Genomic DNA, 25,193 nt, shown 5'->3' with positions numbered 1-25,193 from the left:
TTTCTTCAATTTCTAATACAATTTATTTTTAGAACTTTTATTTTTGTTTTTAATTTTTAAATTAAATCTAAGTCTCCAAATTCAATCATTATTTAAGATCTTCGAATGTAATAAGAGCCTAGCTGGAGTGCATGTTGCTAAGCCAATGTTGCAGAACATGTTGCTGGCAACATGATTTAAATAAATATTTTCGACTTAAAAGCATTTAATGCTAAGACTTCTATCTCAATGCATGATGTTTTCCCACGTAGTTCTATTTATTGCCGTTGTTGCCTTTCGGTCTTAGCAACAATTAAAACGCCAGTCACAAATCTACCTTTATGCAAATGCACCTAATATTTGCAAGCAAACCCATTACTCTTCTTTTTCGGAACACAGCTTCCATTGCAAGCGCTAATTACAGCCAGAAAACTGTGATAATTAAATGGAAGAACCGTTGTGCGGATAATACCTGCTAATCATAAATTAGAGGGCTACGATTTACCTATTTCCAGCACTTGAGCCCACAGACTTCCGGGTAGAGTGGGACACAGAAAGGCCCAAAAGTGCCACAGAAGAATGCCAAACATTTCTAGTGCCTTTTGCCCACTTCATTTTCCGTTCCAACTGAATTTCCCACACTCAGAGGCGAACTAATAATCGCAAAAATATGAACAGTCTTAATAATGTCTCGCGACTGGCGGCTAACGAGAGCAGAAGACTGGTCTCCTCTGTCAGAGCAGACTCTTCAGAGGCCTGAGAAGATTTTGAATTGTTTCATAAAATGCAGAGAGGCTGCGGTAATTGTGTCAGGCGAAAATGACAGACACTGCAGATCGAGAAAATTAAATGGGGGAAGAAGGGGCCTAGGAGCCGGGCGAGATATCGCGATGAAGACATTTGCTGGCGGAGCTGGCGGATCCAAATCGGAGCTACCCGTTCAGGTTATATGCTAATACGCGGCCGAAAGGATCTTGGTAATGTAATTTATGCTTGGCTTATTGGCAGCTTCTTCGCCTGGTGCGCTGATTTGCATAAATTTCATATGCAACATGTGGCCATCGAGTGGGCGCAGCTCCTCTGCAAAAGGAAATACTCAGAAATAGACATCACAAACGGAGGAAAATAAGAAATATTGAAGGAGGCTCGATTAGGATGGACCGCGGGGTGGGAGTGGGCAGCCGGAAAGAAACATGTGCCAGAGAAATTTCGACCCAGTTCAAGGAACAACTAAAGGATTGCACAGGGAAAAATATTGTATATTATATATAATATAATATATTTCAGTAAGAAATTAATAATTACCAGTTCAAGGAACAACTAAAGGATTGCACAGGGAAAAATATTGTATATTATATATATTACAATATATTTCAGTAAGAAATTAATAATTACCTCTAAACACTTGCTTAAATTATAATCACAAGTCTTTTTATTACCATATATGATCATATCGAAGATTATATAAACTATATTATATGGTGTTTGGTACTATATATATATTATACTATACTATATTTTAAAGAAAACAATATATATATTGTCCCATAGATTGAACCCTTTTTTTATAATTAAGATTTTATTGGGTCAGCTAATTTAGATGATACTTTTTTAAGTTTAGATTCAGATATACCCATATCTTACAGATTCGCTTTCTGCTAAGGGTTTCCTCCAAAGTTTTCCCAGTGCACCCACGTACAACTGCCATATAAATAAATATGTTTTTTTTGGCAACATCATCGATTATGATCAAAAGGCAGGCATTGATCGTTCGATCGATCAAAGCAGGTCACAATTGAAAGTAAAAAGCCAGCGACATGCGATCCACACACGATCCACAGACAAAAAGCCGAAACAGGATGAAAGGAGAAAAAGAGCAGACGGCATTCTGACCCAATTTCGCCTTCTTTAATGGGGTGCCAAAGGCCGATTCTCCCCCCCTCCAGCCCCCTCCTTCAAATTCCCCACTCCCCAGTCTTCATTCTACAGTCTCCAGTCTTTCTCTTTCTTTTGGGGAAGCGATCGGATTGCGATTGAAAGCGATCCATCTTTATTATGATTACTCTCTGGCGATTTTCACGCTCAATTAATGTTTATGACAAGTGATTGTGTCGCGGCGATAACTCACTGAAAATCGCGAGAAAGACGGGGAGGATGGGGCCGGAGAAGGATGGCGATAGAGAGAAACCTTTGGACTCGCGGCAGAACAAGATCTCGATCGATCGATCGATCGATCGATCGATCCGTCGACCAAGCGATCGACCAGGGGATCGCTTAAATCACGCTCGAAATCATTTGAATGAGAATGTTGCCGCTAGAAAGTTGGCAACTGTGTTTTTCTTTTTTGCGATTTGAATTTATGTTCATCGCCGATATTTGACATGTGAAAATCAAAGCCTGATTGTTGCCACAACCGATTTTCACTTCATACCCTCTCTAGCCCCTCCTCTGGCTGGATATTGAAATCGCAACTCGAAATTCGCATATCGCATTCGAGGGGAGTTTCTTATTTATTTATTTTTTGTGTGTGGGTCTCAAGGCGGAAATCGGCTTAGCGCGTGCGGGAAATTAAACTAGATTCCAGCGCATTGCAGTCGGATAAAAAACCTTCAGCAACAGTTGCTTGTAGTGGGGAAATTGGGGAGATGGCTTCAATGGGTTGGAAAGTAAACAAATAAATAAACAAATAATATCAACGCGTTTAAAGAATTAGTATTTATTAGTTAAATTGATTTTAGAAAATATATTTCCGGTAAAATACCATAAACTCTTTAAAAAACTAGTACTTACACCTTAAGCAACCTTTGTTAAAAAAACATCAATTACCCAATCTGCCACGTGAATCGTATGATGAATGAAAAGCAATTTACCTTTTGTGCTGGCTTTTAGCACTTCGCCCCGAAAAATAAAAGTGGCCAAAAACCAGCGACCGCTAAGCGGTGCTGCCACCTCCCACTTTACCACTCTTCCACTTTTCCGCTTTTCCCCATTTTCCCACACTCTCCGCCCACTCCGCTCTGTCTTCCCACTTGGCCAAAACCGCAGAAGCGAGGACAGCAGACGACCGACGCCAGTTGGAATTTGAATTGAGAGATTAAAACGCAATGCCAGTGCACACCTATGGCCGCAATCGTATGTGCCAGCACTGAGAGAAGTTTGAAACTAAATATAAATAAATAAATTATTTTAATAGTTATTAGTAAGGGTATTTTATTTATTAATTTAATTTAAGAAGCGACCAAAGGCCTTTTACAGCTCTCAAAAATACATTAGTCTTAATAATCTGACTTTCTTTTACCTGATTACCATAAACTCTTTTTCTGAGTGTATAGTTTATATGCAGTCTTGCATATAGATTTGCGCTCTTCGCTTTGCCCACCCACACGGGATCTAAAACCGCAGTTGAAGTAGAAGTGTTTTTCGCCTGTCCGGATCGCGAGTCCGCTTCCCGTCCGTCCCTCTGTCCGTTTGTCCGCTTGTCCGTCCGTTGGTCCGGTTGTCCGACCGCCGGTACGATGTCCGTTAGCCCGGCTGGCTGAATGTGCAACAGTTGGCAGCAGTTGCCGGTTGGTCATGACACGGCAATGGCCAAGTGAAAGCAGGTTAAATGCAAATAAATTGTACAACTTTGTGGGGCAGGGGAATCGGAAGAAGGGGGAGCCGAACTTACTTAAAAACGTACTTTAAACAAAAGTTTCGGACTATCATTGCTCCCTGATAGCTTGCCAAAACTTCCATTGGTCTTTAATTTGATTACACTTGATTACAATAATTATGGCAGGAACTTTGTTAAAGGGGTTAAAGTAATCACATGCAGGTTTAATGGGGCAGTTAAAAAAGCAATGCAGTCGGGTATTTAGTGTATTTATAAAGTAATTTCGAAGATAAAGGGATTATTTTATAACTCTTTTACTTGTTATTTGTGTGTGCTGAATATTTAATTATAATTTTCTACCAATACAATATCCACATTTGTTTCAAAAAAATTTCACACTTATCTGACCAAACTCACCCAAAACTGGAGATTTACAACCCCGAGCCATAAAACCCAATTTTCGAGTGTGACAAATTGCGAATGATATCGGCATGAATGAACAGCAGGTTGGTTGGTGCCACGACCTTGTCGCATTCGGTTCTACCTGTTCTTGTTCCTGTCGCTGTTCCCATTCCCAAAAAAGAGGAAAAACACTTTAAATGCGTCGCGACTTGCTAATGAGTTTGTCGCAGGAAAAGGACAACAGCTCAGTGCGTAAATGAGCAGGACGGAGGACTGAATGGAGGTGAAAGTGTTTGAAGATTTATGATATGAGGCAACACCCCGGCAACCTGCAACCTGCAACAGCACGGCAGCAACAGTTGCAATTAGCTCTCGGGTAAAAAGTGAAATGTTCTCGGCCAAGTGCCGACAAGTAGGTAAGAGGCAAGATAAATGGCGAGACAAAAGGGAAAACGCTGAGAGGGAGGAGATCTGGAAAAAATGTGCCCGATGAAAATAAAACACTTTAACGCGTTGGCTTCATAAATCACATGATGAGGACCGAGGACCCCAAAACGACGACATGGGGACATGATGTTCACTCAGCTGAAGCACACGGCTCGAAAGAGACAGGCTGCTGGGCGGCGAGAAAGAGACGGAGGGAGGCTCGAAGAAAGAGACAGGGGAAAAGGCACTTGACTGTCACAACAAAAGTGGCCAGAATATGAGTAACTGCTATATAATAATGTTTGCCAAAAAACGAAACTCAGCCTCTTCATTTATCAAGAGCGAAGTGGAAAGGAAGACAGGAATACACCAAGAAAAAACATACTTACTTTGAGATTAATAGAGTACTAAATAATAATTTAAAATATAACTATATATTATTAATGTTGGAGTTAAGAGCAAAAATATTTCTAATGTAGTTTCTATCCATATGAAGTTCAGTTGTTTTGAGATACTATTTACGCCAATTGTAAGTAAGCTCATGAAGAACTTGGGTTTCAAGTATAAGATTTTGGTATCAAAATTAATAATTAAATTTTTTCCTGTGTAGAAAGAGAGTTCCTGCAGCTGCAGGAAACGGGGTCAGGAAGTCCATCAAGTGTCGGGAGAGATTCTCCGGCGCTGCTCTTGTTTGCGCTGCCCAAATGGCTCAATGAACTGTAATTTGAGTGCCAGTGTCCCGAAATTTGCAAATTGAGTTCCGATATCCCGTCCTCAAGCATGGATCTCTTTCTGCCTCGAGGTGTTCGAACGATCGCCACAACGCGCACGACACCATGGGTAAGATCCCAATATGATCGAAAAAAGGAATACCCTTTAAGTCCTAAGGAGTCTTAAAACCTAAATAATAAATTTGATAGAGGTATGTTAAAAAGAAAAACTCCAAAAATATTTTTTAAAGTCTTTAAAGATTTTCACTAATGTCCAAGTTTTTGAACAGAAAGTAATACCCTCTTCCAGAGGCCAAAGACAACGTGCATTTAATTCATTCAACAACGCCAAGAGGAGAATCCTGACCGGAGAAAGAGAAGAGCAGGACAGCAACTACCAAAAGGTAGAGACAGAAAGTTCTGGGGTTCGTGTGGGTGCGTGTGTAATTTAAGACTTTCTCGCTTTGGTAGGTGTGTGCTTCACATGTCGTGTTATTTGTTGGGTCGCAAAGCGGTGGAAAAAAGGGGGTAGCGGGGTAGAGGGGCGGGGGGCGTGGCTACTGCCACCAGATGGTATGATGTGGGTTCTTGGCCAAGAGTCGCCACAGAGCCCGTGCAGCTGGGGTCTCGTCTTACCAAAGTTTTAGTAGGTGGTCGCACCTCCAGCAACAAATTGGGGTTTCAGTTAGGTCAAGAATGAGCAGGTTGTTTGAGAGCCGAGAAAAACCGACGTAAATTACTGCAATATGTTTATTGATAAAAAAGGGAAAATCATAAAAAAGCTTTAAATTGTTGGGTTTTGAGGGTATATTAGGTTCAAAAGGAATAAGTCAGAAACCCATTTTTTCTGTTGCACAAAAACTTGGCTCCATGTTAAAAACGACACGGGACGCTGAGTTTTAATTGAAACCATCAACGTTTCGATAAGTGAGTTAAACAACTATCGGTCATCCGCTGCACTCCATTTCAAATTTTTTCCCGAGTACCAAAATGGCCAGGAAAAACTCTGAATGCTGAAAATGGAAAACTACAAAATAAGCCAAAAAACAGTTGAGGGGCTGTGTGTGTGTGTGTGGGAAAACCATTTGGGAAAATCCGCTGCATGTCCGAGCCACAGCGCTGTGGAAATGGAAAACACAATTAGATGACCTAATAAATATGCACACACGTGACGCGGACCACTGACAGATGAACAGAGACGGGGGGCAAACAAGAGGTGAAACACTATTTTCGGGTAATGCAAAAATTTTGGCTGGGAATTACCTTGACTGTGGGTGTCGTGACTACGGAATGGCATGGATCGCATGGAATGGTTTTCCACAGAATGCCAAAGTGTGGGTCGACACAGGGATTTGCAAAATAGCCCTGACACCCGGCTAGGGTCCTTCGGTCCTCGCTTTTGTTTTCCCCTTATTGTTTCGGTTGCCTTTTATTGGTCCATGGCTGAAAAACGAGCGTGACTTCCACCGAGGAGGCCATCAAACGGCTTTGGTCATGGGAAAGTGCCGCGCGAGTGAGATCCTTGGTAGATCATGGTTAAGAATGAGTTTTCGAAGCCTCGGAAAATGATGGAACATTGGTAAGAGGGTTTTTTTTAGGGTTTTTACCATAAATTAATTAATACGATTTTTACGAGGTCTTCCTCTCCAAATAAGCCCACTTCTGGGCCAGCTATGCCTCCGGTGAAGGGTTAAACTATCCACCATCCGAAGATCGCGTCCATTAGCACCCATAGACCCTGGCGACCACCCAAGAGACCCACACATAAGGCCCCCAACCCACCTGGAAAATTTTGGACTCCCACCAACTGGCATCGTGTGATTCTCACTCTCTCTAATTGGCCCACTTAATGGCGACAGAAAGAGGAACGCAGGCGTTTTGCCTTGTCGAAAGTCGACGGGATGTAAAGTAAAAGTTCCATTTCAATAATTCTGCTTGTAGAATAATTACCCCGGACAGCAGAAGACAAGACACCCACATGTGGGTGCTTATGGTGGCCGCAATTTAATTAGAAAACACGACGCAAACGATTAATGGGCAGCGCGAGTGCATTTCGAAAGGAAGAGTTGCAGTCGTCTCTGGGCCAAAAAAACACATAAGCCAGCCGGGAGAAATGCCAAAGCCACATGCGGTTCGGCAATAACAGTAAAAAAGTGTAACATATATTTATCAACCGAAAAGCGACAGCGGAGCAACCAAAAAAAAGGCTAAAAGAAGAAAAAATAACACACAGAAAGCTCACAAGGAAGTCCAAATTGTGGGGGCCATTGAGGGGCTGGTGCGGGGGGAATGTGGGTCAGCAGTCTGGCCTGTCCAAACAAAAAAAAAATAATAAAAAAAATAAAGAGCGCGCTCGAAACGAAACCGAACTCAACACGCTTCAACATTTTCGATGATGATAAATGAGGCAGATGAACGCCAACGATAAAAAGACACCGCGGAAACCGCCGAAGAACCCAGCAGAAAGCTCAAAAAAGGGGGAAAACATAAACTGCAGCCATAGCAGCATAAAAAGGAGTTAAGTCCGCGGCCGAGGACAGTCGGGAGATTGTACAATGAGTCTAAATGCGAGTTTAAATGGCAGTTGATAAGCATTGAATGGGCAGATCGACCGAACGGCATCAACTTTCAATTGCCGAGGGGGGATTGTGGAGTACCAAGATCTGATGGTCAGTTTTCTCCGCGAATTTGCCAAATCAATTCAAATAATAATATAATAATAATAGCTTAAAAGAAGCCTTCTTTTTGAAAGGGAAAAACAATGCATTGGCAAAACAGTTCTTTATAAACTTTAAAAGGAAGAATTGTTCTTTCCCTTCTGTTAATAAGAATTATTATAATCTTGGCCAAAAATACATGAAACCATTATCTTACTTTTTTCATAATATTTAAAGTAAATCTATTAAATTCTCTTCAACACATCCTTTACTTCTCTTTCTACCCTCGCTTTTAAGAAGCATTTTATCATCAGCTAATAAAAAGCCTTTGCCATAAATTGCCCAACCGCAGACTTCAACAAAAGGAAGCGCCAAAAACTAAAGCGGCAACAAAGTGCAAAGAAAAAAGAATTTGGAGCAGATGGCTTATCAAAAATGTCTAAAAGGCAAAAATAGAAAAAACTTCGCACAGACAGCAGACTATGCCTAGTTTTAGAGGCATTGGCCCCGAGTTGGCCCCGCTGATTGTGTCAGGGAGATAACGAGCGGAACTGCGGTCTGGGCCTCACACCCTCGCCACATAACCCCCAGTATTACCAGTATTACCCCCAACTTCTCGAGCCCCTCTACGTTTTGGCGTGTGAAAGCGCACATTCTGATTATAAGTCCAGGGAAATGGAGGGGGAAGATCTGACTAGCAGCTGTAATTTATAGACTGACTCGGGCAGACAAATGTCCCTCGGAATCTCTTTATCAGTGCTGCCAAATAAACGTACAATGCGGCCAAGCATGGGTCAAAGTTGCATCTAAAGAAATGGGAGACTGTTTCAGAAAATATAATTATTTTATATCATATTATAGATACAAAATATTTAAGGAACGTGAAAGTTTTTACTTGAAATTCTAAAACTATTGTCTTTGATTTTCTTTTGAAAAGTAAAAGGTTGAACAGTGCTGCCAAGCTTCTTTATGATTCAAACACATTTGAGCTAACAACGCTGTACTTATTATTAACTGAAAAACTTTTTACTCAAATTCTCAGTTGTTTTTACTTAAAGTAGACATAGTTTAAGCTGCTGGTAACCCCATAAAATCCTTGTTGCATTTTATCACCATAACCTATTCATAAGCAGGACCATTTCGCCGCTTTCCATTTTCGCTGGCATCACTGCTCACACTGTCTGTTCTCCCCCCAGCACTTTGAGCGTTTTTCATTTTCACTTCTCAACATTTTATTTGTTGCTGTTTTCGCCTTTTTTCTCATGATAAATTTGCGTGGTTTATCCTGCGGCTAACGGCAAATTATGGTTCTTAAATCCAGTGTGCCAAATGTTTCGGCTCCAATCCGACTGAAACCGTGGCCGCGGTACTATGGTAATGTTTGGCTAACACGAAAATGAAAATGGCCATAAAAACGGTTTCATAGGCATTTTCCGTTTGTCGTTTAAACTGCAGAATTTAACAGAAACAAATTGCCGCGCTTAGCCAGTTGAAGGCAATCCATAAAAATGGCAACGATTTTTCACATCGTTCCGATTAAATTATGTTTTTAGTTTCCGTCGCTTCGGGCGAAACTGCGTTTATTATAAAATTAATGTTTGGTGTTTTTTAATTGTGCGGAAAATGTGGATTTATATTTACATTTAAATCCTTTTGATTTGGCGGTTTTTAAATAATCAAAAAATAATAAATACATGATGGCGTCAATATTATTTGACGTCTAGCTTGTTACAGTCAACTAATTGTTTTCATTCAATTAATCAACCAACGATAAAATAATAACAATAGTAAATGACTTTCAATTTCCCTTAGTGCACTAAGTGACAATCTCTGCATGTGAGCTTGGACTCTGCCCTTTCGAAAATCCTTTCGCCTAATTGTTTTTTCTGTTTTGATGGGCTCACGCTATAATCGAAACCCAAATCTGAGCAGCGAAATGATGCTTTACAAATTGAACTGTGAAAAGCGGGGCCACACCCCCTCGCGGAGGCCGCCCACTTGACTCGGAGGAAAACTTGGCAACTCGAAATTCGAAATGGGCCATTAAAACAGAGCGAGCGGGCTATAAAAACAACAGCCGAATGTTGCGCCCACTAACAGAGCTCACAGAATATCCAGCATGGTCTAATATTTATTTATCACACATTTTCCACGAATCGAGCAAAGTCCTGGCACTGGGAAATGGGAAAACCTTTCACTTGGTCTCCGCTCCTCCGACAGTCCGAGAAAACCGAAGACAAAACCAACACATACTCCTTTGATATTTATTTGTGTTTGTATTAATAGCAGCGTGTTTATAACTTAATAATGGCTCAATAAAATACAAAATTCGAGGAGTTTTCCTTTCCTGCTGCAGGCGGAGGCTGAGCTTTTCTTTTGGCGCAGAGCTCTCTTCTCAGTGCTGTCGACTTGGCTATTTTCTTTTCATGTTTACTGGGGGTCGTAAAAAAAGAGCAAAGTTAAATTAGGAAAACTCCCCCTTTGAATAATAAAATTAATTTAAAATCTAGTTAAACCTTAATCAATTTCCACTAAGTGTGCAGAAAGGGCCAACATCAATAGAACATTAAAAGCAATAAATATCATAAGTAGCACATAAAGCTTATGTGATATTTCTTGTAATAAATTCTTTGATAGCTAACTAACAAAATCCGCATGCAAATATATTTATTTCGCAGTTAAGTTTGAACTTTTACGGCTTTGTAACCATTTTACCCATCAATATCTGGCTCTTTTCCACACAGTAGTCAACCGGTGGTGTTCAATTGAAGTCGCTCTCTATTTTGTTCGGACATCTTAAACGTGAGCGTTTTTCATTTAATGGATTGGAGTTTCGAGGGGGATTGGGCTGGGGACTGTGGGTTGTGGGCTGGCCACGGTTTAGAAAGGCTAATGGGGAGTTTAGCTTGTTGTTTTTCGGCTCCGCTTCGCTTTTTTCATTGCAAGTTAATCAAATGAATTATTATTACAATAAATAAGCATATTTTGACAGTCGGTTGTTAGCTAAATGGCATATCAACTGCTGCAGCGGGCAGGCAATTGAGATAGCTGTCAGTGTTGGTGGAAATTGAAATGTTGTTTTAAATTAAAGTCGAAATCCCGAGGCTAATCAATTGTATTTTGGCTGAACAAGTTTCCTTGGACTTTTTCTGTGGCTCTGTGGCTGCCTTATCTAATGTTGGTGGGAACTTTGGGAGACAAAATATGAAAGGCAAATGGTTCTATGAATGATTTATTTATTTTAAGATATCAAATATAATTATAATTGTTTCTAGATTGGAGAGACCATTTGCTAGCGTTTCAAGAGGTCTAAGATTTCTGCAGCTGGTATACATTTATAATATGAGTAGTAAACCCCCCCATATTTCCATTATCATATTCGGAAAACTATCCTCCCATTTCTCATCTTTCCTTCCATTTTCTGCACCTTCAACATATTTCCTGAATCCGGCATAAAGCTCGTGTATCGCTGGATTTTCCCCTGCACTTTCCACATGCATTAAGCTTTAATCTTTGACTTTCTAATGCAGTTAGTCTTGCACATCATTACGTGCCGCTGGGGGCGTGGCAGTGGGCGTGCAGCGGGGTGGGAGTGGCAGTAGCAGGAGTGGGCGTTACAGGACCCCACCAAAAAACAGCAATAAGTGAGGCTTCCTGCTCACCAGCCCACAGATGAATTTATTGTTATTTGTTCGCGACGGCCGACTACTGTCCATAATTTCTCAACAAATCGTCGCTCAGCTGTCACACTTATCTTGGTTAGCCCCCCGCAGAATTTGCATATTTGCATATGTGGCTCGGTGTTATGGATTTGTGTTTGGATTTGGGTTGGGATTGGAGTTTGGGTTGGGTTCGGTTCGGCTCGGTTTCTTTGTGGTCAGTGAAGCGCAGACAAATGGTAGTAAAAAAAAATAAATAGTTAAAATCAAAACACACCTAAGAAAACGATTGTGGGAAATTCGCTGTTCGGCGATGGAAAATCTCACACATATCTATGTGAGCACTTACAGTGGGTTTCATAAATAACAAAGGCTAGTGATAAGATTTCTAATTAATCAATTTATGTTTCAAGAAAAGCTGTAATTATGTTCATACAAATTAAAATTGTATTATTATATTATTTAATAAAATATTTACTACTAATACTGTTCCCCTCGGGTCGCCTTGCCTTTGCGAAACGCACCTTTCCTCTGATTTGCGCTGTGCAATTGCTTATTAACAAGTTGCCAAATGGTTTTACCACATTTGGCTAATGCCACCTATTGGCTTTAGGTTAGGTCTTTTCATTTTTCATCTTGCTGCTTGTGTTTTTTCTGCTTTTCCATATTTCCAGCTGGATGTCAGTGTGGGCTGTCGTCACGCCCACAATCTCAGTAGCAGCCGCTGCAATTTGACAGCAAACCCAATGGGAAACTGGAACCAAGTTGGACTTGCAACCAAATTGGGAGCCCACCTCTACTGCCACTCTTAGCTCGACTCGACTTGACTTGACTCATTTCTGGTTCCTCCGCTGGGGATTGAAATGCCAGCTCCAATGTCGATTCTAATTGTTTTATTGAGGTTACTAGGTGAGGTCTGGGCCGAACACGAAACCAATTAATCCCACTAATTACCGCAGCCAATCCGAACACATCCGATGATCGCCGAAATCCCTGTCCACCCCCATGGATCTCTGCAGATCGACTGACAGCTAAATTTACGTGCAAAAGTTCATGAGTTGAAGATACACATAAATCTTTTGGGGCGCCATCTACAGGTGGGAACATGAGACTCGGAAAATATGATCGATTGGCTGTTATTAATGATGTGGTCTTTACGATACTGATCTTTTGCGAGTGTGAACTTTTAATGGTTCTTATGGGCAACGAAATAAGGAAATTTTTGTAGGAAATTCGTCGATCCAGGAGCAACAACATACCAGAAAATCAATGGAGACTAATGTGGCAAGTATAATTTTCAGGAATAAAACTGATTTATACTAAAAAAATGTAGTTCAATATTAATTGAGAATTTTAAGGAGATAATTGATATTTCCTTTTTCAATTTTAAAAATGACTCATTTAAAAAGCATATAAAACAAGTGACTCACTTCCAATGGACAAGAGTCATAGTCTCCAAAAATATCCAAACATTTAATTTCACACATACCTGAAATGAGACAGAAAAAAACCAAGAGTGAGTAAATATGTCATTAAAAACGATCACTTAGGCGATGAAAATCGAAAATAAAACTGAGAGCTGCTCATGGGGGTTTGATGGTGGGATAATTGCAAGGCAAATAAATAAATAAATGTGCGAAAAAGGAAGCAGCGATCAGCACATGCAAATGGCTGAAGTAACAAAAAAAGTCGTCATAAAAGGGGCAAATGGTATGTGCGGAGTGATGACGTTGTTTACATTTCAATTGTATATAGTAAACTTGAGGGGCCCGAGGGCCTGAACAAATTGCGCATGCGCAAAAGCCGAGCAAATGCGGGTCAATAAATGGGCAACAACAAGAGGGTCTGCGAAAATGATGCAACCGTCTTAGCTTTTTTTCTTCCACCGGCCTCCACAATCTGTTTGCCAGAATGAAGAGGAAGCCAAGGAGGATCGGCCGAGCTGTTCATTAATTTCATAAACGCAAAAAGAAATGCAACAATGAAACCGAAACCTATACTTAAAAATAGTTGCCTTCAATCCGGTCCCCGACCGCTCGTCTCCAGAAATCCCATCCTCCTCGCCATAGACAAAAGGCATTTGGCACTCCTCGAGGAGTGGATCGGGGTCTGGGGCTCGGGGACCGGGGCTTGGGTTTCTGGCCTTGGCCAAGGCGTGTGTGATGATGATTATGGCCTAATGGTGGATAGCCTGTTGGCATGCCAGCAACGAAACAACAGCAACCTCAGATAATAACAACGAAAACAACAGCAGGTACACTAGGCAAAAGTTCAAGATACTGGCAAGAAATATAAACCTTTCCAATATATAGTTCCAGATTCGAAAATAATTGTTAATCCCCTGTTTAACTTATTCGACTCTTTTCCAAGGACATTTCAAAAGAGTATCTAAGATCTGTTGAGAGCAACGATAAAGTTGAAAAAACAATCTATATTTTTTTTATTTTTTCCAGTGTATAATTGCTGTAAGTTCGTTGTTTGTTGGTGGCTGCGGTTTCTGCCGCGTTTGAAGCAGCGCGTAAAAAATGGCAATAATTTTTGCTCTGTGGCTGATTAGTTGAATGCCTAGTCCCAGTCGATGGGATGATGATGATGATGGGGCGGGATAAGATACGTCAAAGAAGCAATATTACAGTGCACTCATCAGAAATTTAAAGTTCGTTCATAGAGCTTTATCAAAGTTACTTAGAAACTGCGTTGTCTAGCAAAAGTTGAATCTAGGAGATAAATGTAGCTGGTGAAATATCAAAACAAAATTGTAATGTAAAAAATCCTTTTAAGCAAATGACTTGAGAAATATTTTATATGGGTATTCCTCAAAATCAGTTTACAATCAGTAATATAGCCTCTATTATTTATACAAAAATATTTATCTTTAAGATGACAAATAACTGGAGAGGTCTGTACTATTCGTAATTCAATCCTTCCAGAATAAAACGTTCTGTAAATTGAGCTACAAAACCGATCATAATCGCTTAGTAAAACTAAAAGCTATCCAAAAATAGCTTTGTGCTCATAACTCAGTTGGCATATCTGCGCCAAGATCGATTACTTCGGCTCAAAGATCTGCAGCCCGACAAATACAAACGTTTCCACATCCATTTCGATTCTCGCAGGCTTTGTTCTTTTCTCCGCTTTTCTTTTATATTCCTGACCATTTCGGTGTATTTTTGCGGTGGGCGTTCTCTTTTGTCCATTGCAGATCACCCCGCCGCCCTCCGCCACCGCTCCCTGTGACGCTGACAAATTGTCGGGCATATCAGTTTATAGATACTTTTTTAAGTTCTGTTCTATTCTTTTGTCCATGCTTAACAAATGAGTTAGCTGCCAAAGCAGGGTCCAAGAAAATCGAGAAAAAATCACGCCCAAAGCCCATATACACCTGGGTATACACGGGTGCGTCTGTGTGTGTGTGTGTGTAGCTGCACTCAAGGTCGTTTCATTACTCAGTGGCGTCCTTGGATAATTACACACACGCCAAGAGACCCCAAGACCACAACAATAATAACCCAGAAAGGGGCGTAAAGGGGGGGCTCTTGAGCTTTTACCGCAGCTTCGTTTTTCAATTTTAGTCATCATAAAAAATCGCCAGGCGTACGTGGCAGAAAGAGAGGGACTCAGCCGGTGCGAAAGAGACGGGGACAGTCCAGTTCTTCCACGCAGGCGCAACGCCGATCGGTTCTCTCGCTCTTACTGCCCATCCATCTCGTTCCCTCTCGCGTTCTCTGGCTTTTGCATTTTCTGCAACATTACTTCCTTTTAGGCTTCTAATCGCTGGCTGAGTCAACCCCAAGTACAGTACTAACCTATTATGATGTTCTTCGAAATTGTATATTATTATGTTTAACAATATGTAAACAAAAAACTTAAGATTGCTTAGAACATTATAATATTATTGTTTTCTTTAAATTTAAAGAACTTTTTTGCAAGTTTTTTGGGAAATAACAAACCTAAGATTGCTTACAATATCATTATATAATTTTTTCCTTTAAATTTAAAAGAATTTTTAACAAGTTAGAAAAAGAAAAATATAAGAAAATCAGAATAAGCTTTTTTTAAATATTTAGATTTCCCAAAACAGCTTAACATATTATTCTGTGTAAGGAATTAAAGTAATTTCTAAATTGTTAAAATATTGAACATTTAAAAATCCTTTCTACAAAGTGGTTCCGTTTTCCGACTGATTACTGTGGCAGTCACAACAGCTGGAACACACGTTGGCCTGTGCATTCGTGCGAAAGTCCGTCCGCTGTCTATAGCTCCGGTCCCCTCGTACCCCCAACACCCCCAGAAGCCCCGATCGCCCCGGCATACGTCCGTGTGTATATGCTTCGATCGCTGGCAGAGGAACGTTTCTAGTTTTGCGTGCAGTGGAATGGAATTGTGGACCAGGCCCAGACCGCGGGGTTCAATGCACCGACCGATTCTGAATCCGATTCTGCAGCATTCTGTGGAGCAGCGCAGTCGCGGCCTGCATTTTGCTTGCCTCTGGCATTTTATGCAATTTTTTTCGCCACAGCCGTGGCCTGGGCTTTTTCCTCTTTGTCTATAGCTTTTTTATTTGCTTTTATCTTGAAGTGAGTGAGCTGGATGCGCTATCCTAGGGTTGGGCATCTGGGTTCGGGGATGAGTTTATCGTAGACTAAAAGTATCTAGAATAACTGAGCTTTTTTTACAAAAAAACTGGAATGTTTTTTAAAACAAATACGAATCTGAATATATATTTATTGTAAATATACTATATGATATAAGCAGAGGGTTCTGGAAAACTGCAGTTGGAAATACTCAAATCGTAGATAGTATATAAACCATATTCGAGTATTGAACAACACAATCTTTTTTAAATTGTATACCTTTTTAATACAAATTTAACATTGGTATATGGTAAATCGAGCTGCACAAAACAAATTCTGAAAATGGGGGAAAAAAGCCCAATTGAGGTAATTTAAGTAAATACAAATAGCTAACGATTTTGATCTCTGGACCCCACAAGCCATATGTCCCACTGGGGAAGCCCCTCAGCAATTTAAGGTCACCATTACCCGAGTCTTTGGAACTGAGGCTTAAAAAAGATGCAGACAGCAGCTGTGCTACACTTCTGCAACTCTTGCCCTTGCCTCTTTTATGTCTGTTGGTCTCGGCCATTGTTAGCGATAACAATAAAATGTGGGTGGGTTGAACTTGGACCTCTGCCTCCCCCGCCGTCCACCACATTTCTCCCCTCGTCCGAAATCCATAATTATGGGCACATGGCTATCCTACAGACGAATTACTTTCAAAACAAAACTCGAAATCGCACAACTTGTAGATGACCAAAGCCCCCAGAAGAGCAGTAGAAGAGGCAGGGAAGAAATAACTGAAAGACGGCCAAGAGGAAGCTATCTTCCAGATAGAGCTTAAGAAGTCCAAGCTGAAGTTGGATTATTCAAGCGGAGCAACCGCCAATGGGCAGCTGCTCTAAGACTCGCTCCCTCTCTTTCTTCTGCCTTCTCCCCTCTCTTTCTGCGCGCCTCTTGCCTCTCTTTCTGTTGGACAAGAATAGCAGGAGACGTGGGCGAGGAAGGGGGAGGAAAAACAGAACAAACGGCAGTTTTATGTCGCCGGAAGCCAGGCTAAAAACAATTCTTAGAGTTAAAAAAAATAAATAAAAGAGAAAAGAATCGCAAGAGGGAACGAAGGAAAGCAGAGGAAAATCGTAGAAAGGGGGTGGGCGCCCAGTGGCCACAGGAAAACCCCAAGCTAAATGCACTTATTTATAGCACATTTGACCACTCGATAACTTCCTTATGTGTGTGTAAACAAAGAAATCATTTCTTTTTTACCTGTTTATCCCGATATATGGATGTATTTTGCCACTAGAATGAAAAAATAAATACTTATATGCGGGAAAAGAGGTGGTGGAAAAGGGGAGCTAGGCAGGTGTACAGCAGGTGATAGAGAGTTGCAGATTAAAGATCGCTACCGGTGAAAGATTATGCAATTAAGGATGTTGCCTTAATATGTTGCAAGCTTTTAATCGCTTTTATATCCTTTCTTGAAGATTTCACACAATTACATTTTCAATAATTTTTTGCAGATTCCCTGGAAAACCCTTTCAAACCATTATTTTCCCACTAATATTAAGCCACGTCAATCTGATTCCATTACCAGTACGAGCAATTTCCGAAAGGAGCACCTGCTCCATCCAATCCCTCCTAAATCAATCCCCTCTCTGGCCCCAAGCTCTCCTCGATGTGCGTAGGCCTTTCCCTTTGGCATCATTATGCCCATTTAATTATACCTTTTTGCGAGAACAACAATTTCCGAATAAATCACTCAATCAAAATAGAGAAAAGCGAATGCCAGACGGACTCAACACATGACAGGACAGTTTCCCACAAATCGCTCACAGCGAGCAGGAAAGCGAAGAAGCCGGCATCTCGGCTCCTCGGCTCCTTGGCTCCTCCAGACCACATAAATACATCAAATGTCAAAAAAGCGAACTTGGCCCGCAGCCTGCCAGCAGAAGACCAGGAGGTAGGCGTCTGGAGGATGGAGTGGAGGAGGGCCTTTTGGCAAATAATAAATTAATATGCCGTAAGTTAATAATTACAAGTCGAGATTCTCCCAGGCTACTGGAAAGCCTCCTCCTCGGCCTTATCGCCAGCATCTGTTTGTCCATCTCTGTAATGCTAGGGACCAGTTCAGTCTGGCGCCCCCAAGGAATCTCATTAAATGGGGCTCGAGCCTCGGCTAAATGTGTTTGCTTTGTTTTTCCTTTTGTATAAGGAAGTTTGCCTCGCTGCGATTGCGATTTTTCAAATTGCCTTTTATTAGAGAGTGGTCAGTAGGCAGTCTTTTTTATAAGCCCCAGGGCATCCTTCATTAGGATCTAAGATAAGAACGCTAATAAAACTGTAAAATAATCTAAAAATTTAAGACCAATTTTTATTTTTAGTGCAATGATATATTTTGGTAACTGCTAACCTCCAGGAAAATATTATTAGTACAATAATTAAAAAAATGTTAATTACCTTAAACAAAAAAATGATTATATCTCTGCAAATTTTAACTTAAATAAGGTACAGTTTGTAGTCTGAAATCGCTGTTAGTTTATGAAATTAGAAATGAAATAAAACCCAAACAGCGGGAAGTATGCCACGGAAGCAATCCCAAGTTCTATTTTCATTGCATTTTTATCTTTTCGCAATTCCCGTCCAATTTTTATGGCCTGCACCTTTCACAGCGTTAATTAATTTGGCAGAAGTTCAGCAAAAGTTTACATAACAGAAACGGATGCCGTTATGGCAATAGCAGCAACTTGTTAGACAACACACTCATCATTTTCCGAGAAAATCCCACAGAACGATACTTTTCCCTCTCTCGCAATCTTTTGCAACAAGCTGACAAACATTTCCAAACAAACAGAAATTTTCTTTTATTTGCCGAGTGCATTGAAAATGCTCAATGCCTAGACAGCGAAGTCGATAAGGAAAAGGAGAAGACCCTGGCTGCTGTAGGAACTTTATGTAGGGTCATTTGTCAACATTTGCATGGGCTATCAAATGTCCGCAGGGGAGGGGACATTATTAAGCCATCCTAGTAGTAACCATGACGAATGCTACGTAATCAAAACAACTATAAACGAAAGATTAAGGCTGAGCCGATGTTTTCCAAGGGAAAAAATGGAATGAAAAAATAATCAAATAAAATATCATGTTATTTATAAGACTGATGAATTTAGCACTCTATATGTATTTGTAAACTAGATCATCTATATTCCAAATATTATAACTCAAAGATATATATAGTTTTTCAATATTATTAAAGGTGAAACACACTTTGTATAGGACATTTCTTAGATTTTAACAGTACTTAAAATATATACTTTATTGCTTAATAAAAATTGAACATATGACTAAAATGTTTTTCCACAATGTCAAAGGCGAATATAATTATTTAATTACCTTTTCTCCTGTTATCTACTACTTTAAAGTGGTGTTAAACATAAAACAGTAAATATACTAATAATAAAATTAAAACAGTCCCTGACGATTTGAAATATGACCACAACCGTTAATGAGTCTCATTTTATTCACCCTACTTCCATCATAAAACTCAATTAAAGTGCAATTGCAGTATAAAACTCCTAAAAAGAATGCTAGTGATAGAGCCATCAACAAATCAAGCACTCGAAATGACTTAATAACATCAGGAATCACCAAGAATCAGCCGAATAAATGAGACGAGACCTGCGAGGAGAGATCCCCAAGATACCCAAGATAGCCAAATGACTTAATGTGGCAAGAACTGTAAAGTCCCCGCACATGCAACATGTGAACCCACATAAACCCCGGAGTAAATGAAGAAACAGGCAACTGAAATCTTGATCTAGATCAGGAAGGAAATCAAGAGTCGTTATAATTGATTAACTGCAACAGAGTGCAGCGATGGGGAAGGAGTGAAAAAGAGGCAGCAGTAAAGAGAGCCATAAAATGCAGATGAAGAAGAAACCGAAACAGGAAGACTTTTTCACCCGAGATAAGAAGAAGCACCAACGGAGACATTGGGCAGTCACGCATGCGCATCTTCCATCTCTCTTCAGTAAGATATCCCCGTCTCCTTCTGGGCATACTCGCTATTTTCGGATACTGGCCAGAAAGGGAAAACAACCGTTGAGCTGCGCATCGTTAGAGAACGGCTCCAAAGTATTACGGTAAAAGCCGTTGCTGTCCTGCTCTACCCTGGGGTACACTATAACAAAAAATAGTAGTAAATATGCCCTAAAGAATCCTTGTCTAACAAGCAGAACAAAAAGTGTACTAATCTCAAATTTATAAAATACTAGACCTTTTGGTATTTTAATCATATTTTGAGAAAGTACGAAAGTTGGTTTTAAAACTCTTTATTTAATATCTGTGTAATCTAAAAAAGAAATTATGAGATATTCATTTACTAGCCTCATATGTACTAAATTTTTTTGGTATTTATATTCATTTTTTTTAAGAGGTTCGATTTTATTTGAATTTTTATTTTGTTTGTTCCGATTGTTTCTAGAAGTAATAAAAAAAGGAAAATTTAAATAAAATTTTCAAAATATTTATTTAATATTCATTTTATCTAAAAGATTTATTATTTTATAATTATTTGGAAGACTTATTTTGAGATGTTGATGTAGAAAAATAAAGACTACAAAAATGTTTAAAATACTTCAATCAATTGTTATTGTGTTTCAGGAACATATCATATATAAAAGTTACTTTGTTTTCCCCAGTGTAGTTGGTCGGGAGATAACTTGGCCGCTGGCAGAGGTCATAAAAAACGGCGGCGGGCGGGGGATCTTCGCTAGACTGACAGATGCGTGCAAGTTGGCCATAAACGAGCCCCAACGAGCTGAGGAATCGAATCGAGCCGTGGAAATAATTTAGCTGACACAAGTCCGGTACGCGCTGTCCAGTGTTCACTGTCCATAGACTCCAGTCAAGTGTACACTGTCCACTGTCGGGCGTCCAGTGTCCGATGTCCAGTGCTGGTCTTCGTCGACGTTGTCGTCTTAAGGAAATGCATTAAATGAGAATCAGCCAGACTCTTGGCTCAAACGAAAAGGGGGTGGTAGGGTGCTGGGGAGCGGCACAAGTTTGTAATTTTACAGTTAGAACCGTCGGTAGCCAGCGGGCAGAGGGAATTTGGCTAGGGAAAAGACACAGACAGCGACTACTGGACAATAAAATCAATCGAGGCGCGGGGCTGTGCCTTCTATCAGTTGTTGAATGCATAACCGATGTTCATGGGCTCGGAGAGCTGAGATAAAAACGTTGGAAATTGCTGGCAATTTTCTTTTCTCGTACTCATTACATATCATTTTTTTCATTTAGGCGAAGACTTTGCAGTCGAGGCATATTAAAAATACCAAATTTGGTTAATAAACCTAATCAAATTTCATGGCATGTACAGAAATTTTTAAGAATATTGTACAGATACCTTTTTTAGTATTGGGAAAATTAAAAATACCAACTTATTAATTTGCATTTGTGGCAATTCGACTAATTAATTTGGGTCGTCTTCCTTTATTACACTTATATTATAGTAATTTTTATTACAAATAAGTAACATTTTGTTGATTTTCTTTTGTTATTTATTATTTACGTAATTATGGTATGATATTGTGACTGGTTTCTTCTCCAGAACCTCCATTGTGCCTGGCAAAACTATCAAAATATTTCCGCATTGACTTGTTGCAATGCAGAGTCCAAGTGAACTTAAAACAAAAGCGGAATCGAGACCAGAAGAATTTATCGAATGCCCGGCTGAATCGAATCCTAATTAGGACAGATTTAGAAAGGTAGATAAATATTATAAAGCTATCAGAGCCGGGGTCCCCGTCCATGAGGGAATGTATGCCAGTCTATGGCCATATTTTTTTTATAGATTTCCATAATAAATCTTTGCAGTCAAGAGAAGAGTTGCAGGGAGCCTAAAAATCTGTCCATGACCTTCTTTGGATGGAGATGTAGAGTGAAGTGCGGAGTGTTCTTGAGAAGAGGAGGGGCGAGGTTTTTTGGGCACGACTTTGAACTTGGTTCGGATTTTGTTTGGTTTTGGTTTTGGTTTCGGTTTTGGCTTTGGATTTTGGGATCTGCATGAGGACAAATTGTGCCCAGCATGCAAAATGCGATCTTGACTAACGCGACTCTCTAAATCTTCAAATTATATGCTGGCCGAATCGTGCCGAGAAAAACCTCAGAGATTTTCTTTCACTTTGTCGTCCAGGGAGTTCCTGTCCCTTTCCATGGCTTCTCATGTCCAACCGAATGAAATAGAAAGAAGATGATCTTCTGCGGCTGGGCTAAGGTCTTTCTAGGTCGACTCCATCCAGCGATTAGTGGCTAGAAATAATTTCATCCTCTTTCTCCGGCTTCTTTCCATTTTATTTTGTTTATAATCAAAAGTAAAATGATTGCGATTTCGTGTTTTGGGTTTTATTTTTCTTTTTTTCCTCAGGTATTGTCTTTCTTTCTAGGAAGGTGACCCAGTTGCTGGCTTTTGCAGCTCGCATCTTGCGGTGATGAAAGTTAAAAGATCCCCACTAGCAATTTTCAAAGGGCTTAGATTAGTGAAAAATGGGGCAAATGCTTAAACAAGCATAACAGTTTTATTGAACCAACATTCTGCCTTAATCAGCTCAATTGCCTCATCGAAGGACTTACCTCATACAAAACTTATATCAACCCCACCAATCCCAAACATATTTGTAAAAACCGCAAAAGCCTACGATTTATATTCGCGTAACCGCAAGGGTTTAAATAAGCCTGACCACCTTCACCCCGTCCAACGTTGCGTATGAGTAATGTCAACATTCAATACCTTTTTCCGCTACCCCAATGAGTCAAAGGCGATGACAAAGTGCAAAGTAGCGAATTTTTAGAAAATATTTATTGTCATTCAAGACAAAAAAAATGGTGGAAATGTTTTACTATGATTTCATTCACAATTTTATGATTAAATTGTGTAACTTATTACATTTAATAATCAAAGTTTAGCTTTGGCATATGTATGTTTTTAAATATTTAGTTACGTGTACAAAAATAAAAACAACACTTAAATAAACAAACTTTTTATTTCTATAGCTCCAACAATAATTGCAATTATTTTGTAAAAAAAATCACCTGAAGATCTCAGAGTGTGTTTAAATTAAATTATTTAATTCACAAATAACCAAAAATAAAATGAGATATTACTACCTTGTTTGGCTATCAAAGCAGCTCGTCTCTGTAGGCGATACATGTTGGCTGGTCTCTACTGGGTATTATTTTAAAAACTTCACTTTGCAGAGGGTTTAACTTCACAAAAACGAACAGTTCATTGTTAAGGACCTGTTTTGTTATTTTCTGCGGTTATTTTCGTAACTATTTCTTCCACTTTCAGCTACACCCGCGCCACACAAAAGAGTCGTTGAGAAAAACAGAGTTCCAGTGGTTTGTTTCTGGTTTAGGCAAAAGTCCGAAGTCTTGAGTTGAAATCGAGTTACGAACGCCGCTTGGACCGCTTGAGATGACGTGCAAAATTGAACTGAACTGAAAATTGAACTTCCTGCTGCTTGCAAAAAAAGCAAGAAGAAAAAACCAGCAGCCGCGGGAGCAGGAGAAGAGCGGAAAAAATGTTATATCTGGGGATCGAAGAGGCGAGACCGAGACCTCGTGTAGGAGTCTGTTGGTCCCGAGAATCGAATCGAGAATCGGGCAACTGCAACTTGTTTGGCTCTCTGTCCCCAGCACCCTCCGGCCCCCCAATTCTCCAGGCTTCTCCCCTCTCTTTCTCCAGCGCTGTCTCACATCAAGAGCAGAGTCAAGTCGAGAGAACTTTTTGCAGCGAACGCATCGCGAAAAAAGCGCAACAAAAAATAGCCAAGATCTTCAACGAGGCATAAGGTAAACAAAACTGGCTAAAAGCAACAAAAACAGATGCAAGATCAGAAGAAAGAGCCGGGGCAGAATGGGGCAGTCGGGGCCCCAAAGAAGAACTTGTTTCCATTGTCCATAGTTGGAGTGGTGCCGCACTCGGCGTTACAAAGTCTTCGGACCTAAGAGCGGCCGCAGAAGAGAGTCTTCGGAAGAAAAGGTCGGCTAAGAGAGGTTCGAGCCGAAGCCGTTGCAGGTAGTTCGTCTCGAACAAGTTTGACTTGCAACGGATTGGCAGTGAACTTGGATCGAGGTTGTGATCTTGAGGGACCGTTCTATGATATCATACCATATTATGACTATAAACAAATATTTGGAGTAAGATAATATTATTCATATAATTTCTTTAAAACATTTATTACTATCAGAACCTTTTTTAAAAATATACCTTTAAACATTTCCTTACTTCCTGACCAGCAATTTATTTGTATTAAATATCAGATGAAGACTTTGTTTTGACATTTAATACAAATTAATTTGTTTAAACTTTTGACTTGACCTTGTTATGTTGCTGATCTCTTTGTGATTGATTTTCCTGCTACTGACATTTAAACGTTAATTTGCCAAAATCAATCATCATGATTGTTTTAGAGCCCGCATTTTCGGAGGTAATACACTAATCTGTGGGTCAGCAAGTGCACCTTAAAACTTAACGACATCCGCTAATTGAGAACTTTATACCCTTCCCCCTCCATCGTAAGTACGATCCATAAACAAAATACTTAACCATGCGAGCTTAATAACCAATAACTACGGTGTAAGTACGCTTGATATTGCCCCCACTATTAACGACTTTCCCCTTCAACCTGAGATGCCTTTTTCATCCAATTATGCAAAGAGGACTAGAGGGTCTGTAAACGTTGACACATAAAACGAGATAAGAGGCGATTTTCGATGGTATTCGAAATCAATAATCAGATCGTTGTCGTTGCGTGTAAACGAGCCATCAAAAGCCATAAAAATTAGCCCTTGGCCCTGCCCCCAAGACGGTCGTAAAAGTGAAGAAACCGAAGCGAGGATCGCTACAAATGTGCTATAAGACATAAACCGAGATTTGATAGTTGCATTATAACCAATAAAAACCGAAGCTGCCCCAGAACGTTTTCCATTTTTAATGCCCTTAGATTGGGGCAACAAAGTTGTGGGCCCGAGACGAGCTTTAACCTGACATCTCAACCAAAACAAAAATGCGAGGGAATGCGAAAAACAACTGAGAACTATAAAGCGTGAGAACATATTCATAGGTAAATTGAGATCTTTATCTATCGGGTTGTAAATCTTCTTCGGCACGGAGGCCGAAACACAGGTTTGGCATGTAAATTTGTTCG

General features: G+C 40.1%; 1 protein-coding gene across 6 annotated transcripts in view; it reads right to left on the bottom strand.

Annotated features, from left to right (window-relative positions):
- The window catches only part of LOC108035064 (uncharacterized), a 122,532-nt gene that overhangs the window by 36,689 nt on the left and 60,650 nt on the right, over positions 1-25,193 (bottom strand). Inside the window, exon 1 of one of the 6 annotated variants that reach the window (XM_050886640.1) lies at positions 23,149-23,458. The exons of the other annotated variants lie outside the window; for them this stretch is intronic. Within the exon in view, the coding sequence (XP_050742597.1) occupies positions 23,149-23,191 (43 nt within the window). The 5' untranslated portion in view covers positions 23,192-23,458. Of the gene's footprint in view, positions 1-23,148; positions 23,459-25,193 lie in introns of those variants that run through there. 6 annotated transcript variants of the gene reach the window in all.

Source organism: Drosophila biarmipes, chromosome 3L (assembly GCF_025231255.1).
Source record: "Drosophila biarmipes strain raj3 chromosome 3L, RU_DBia_V1.1, whole genome shotgun sequence".
Lineage (NCBI taxonomy): Eukaryota > Metazoa > Arthropoda > Insecta > Diptera > Drosophilidae > Drosophila > Drosophila biarmipes.
The sequence above is the reverse complement of the archived record's forward strand: the minus strand, read 5'-3'. Positions and strand labels throughout refer to the sequence as shown.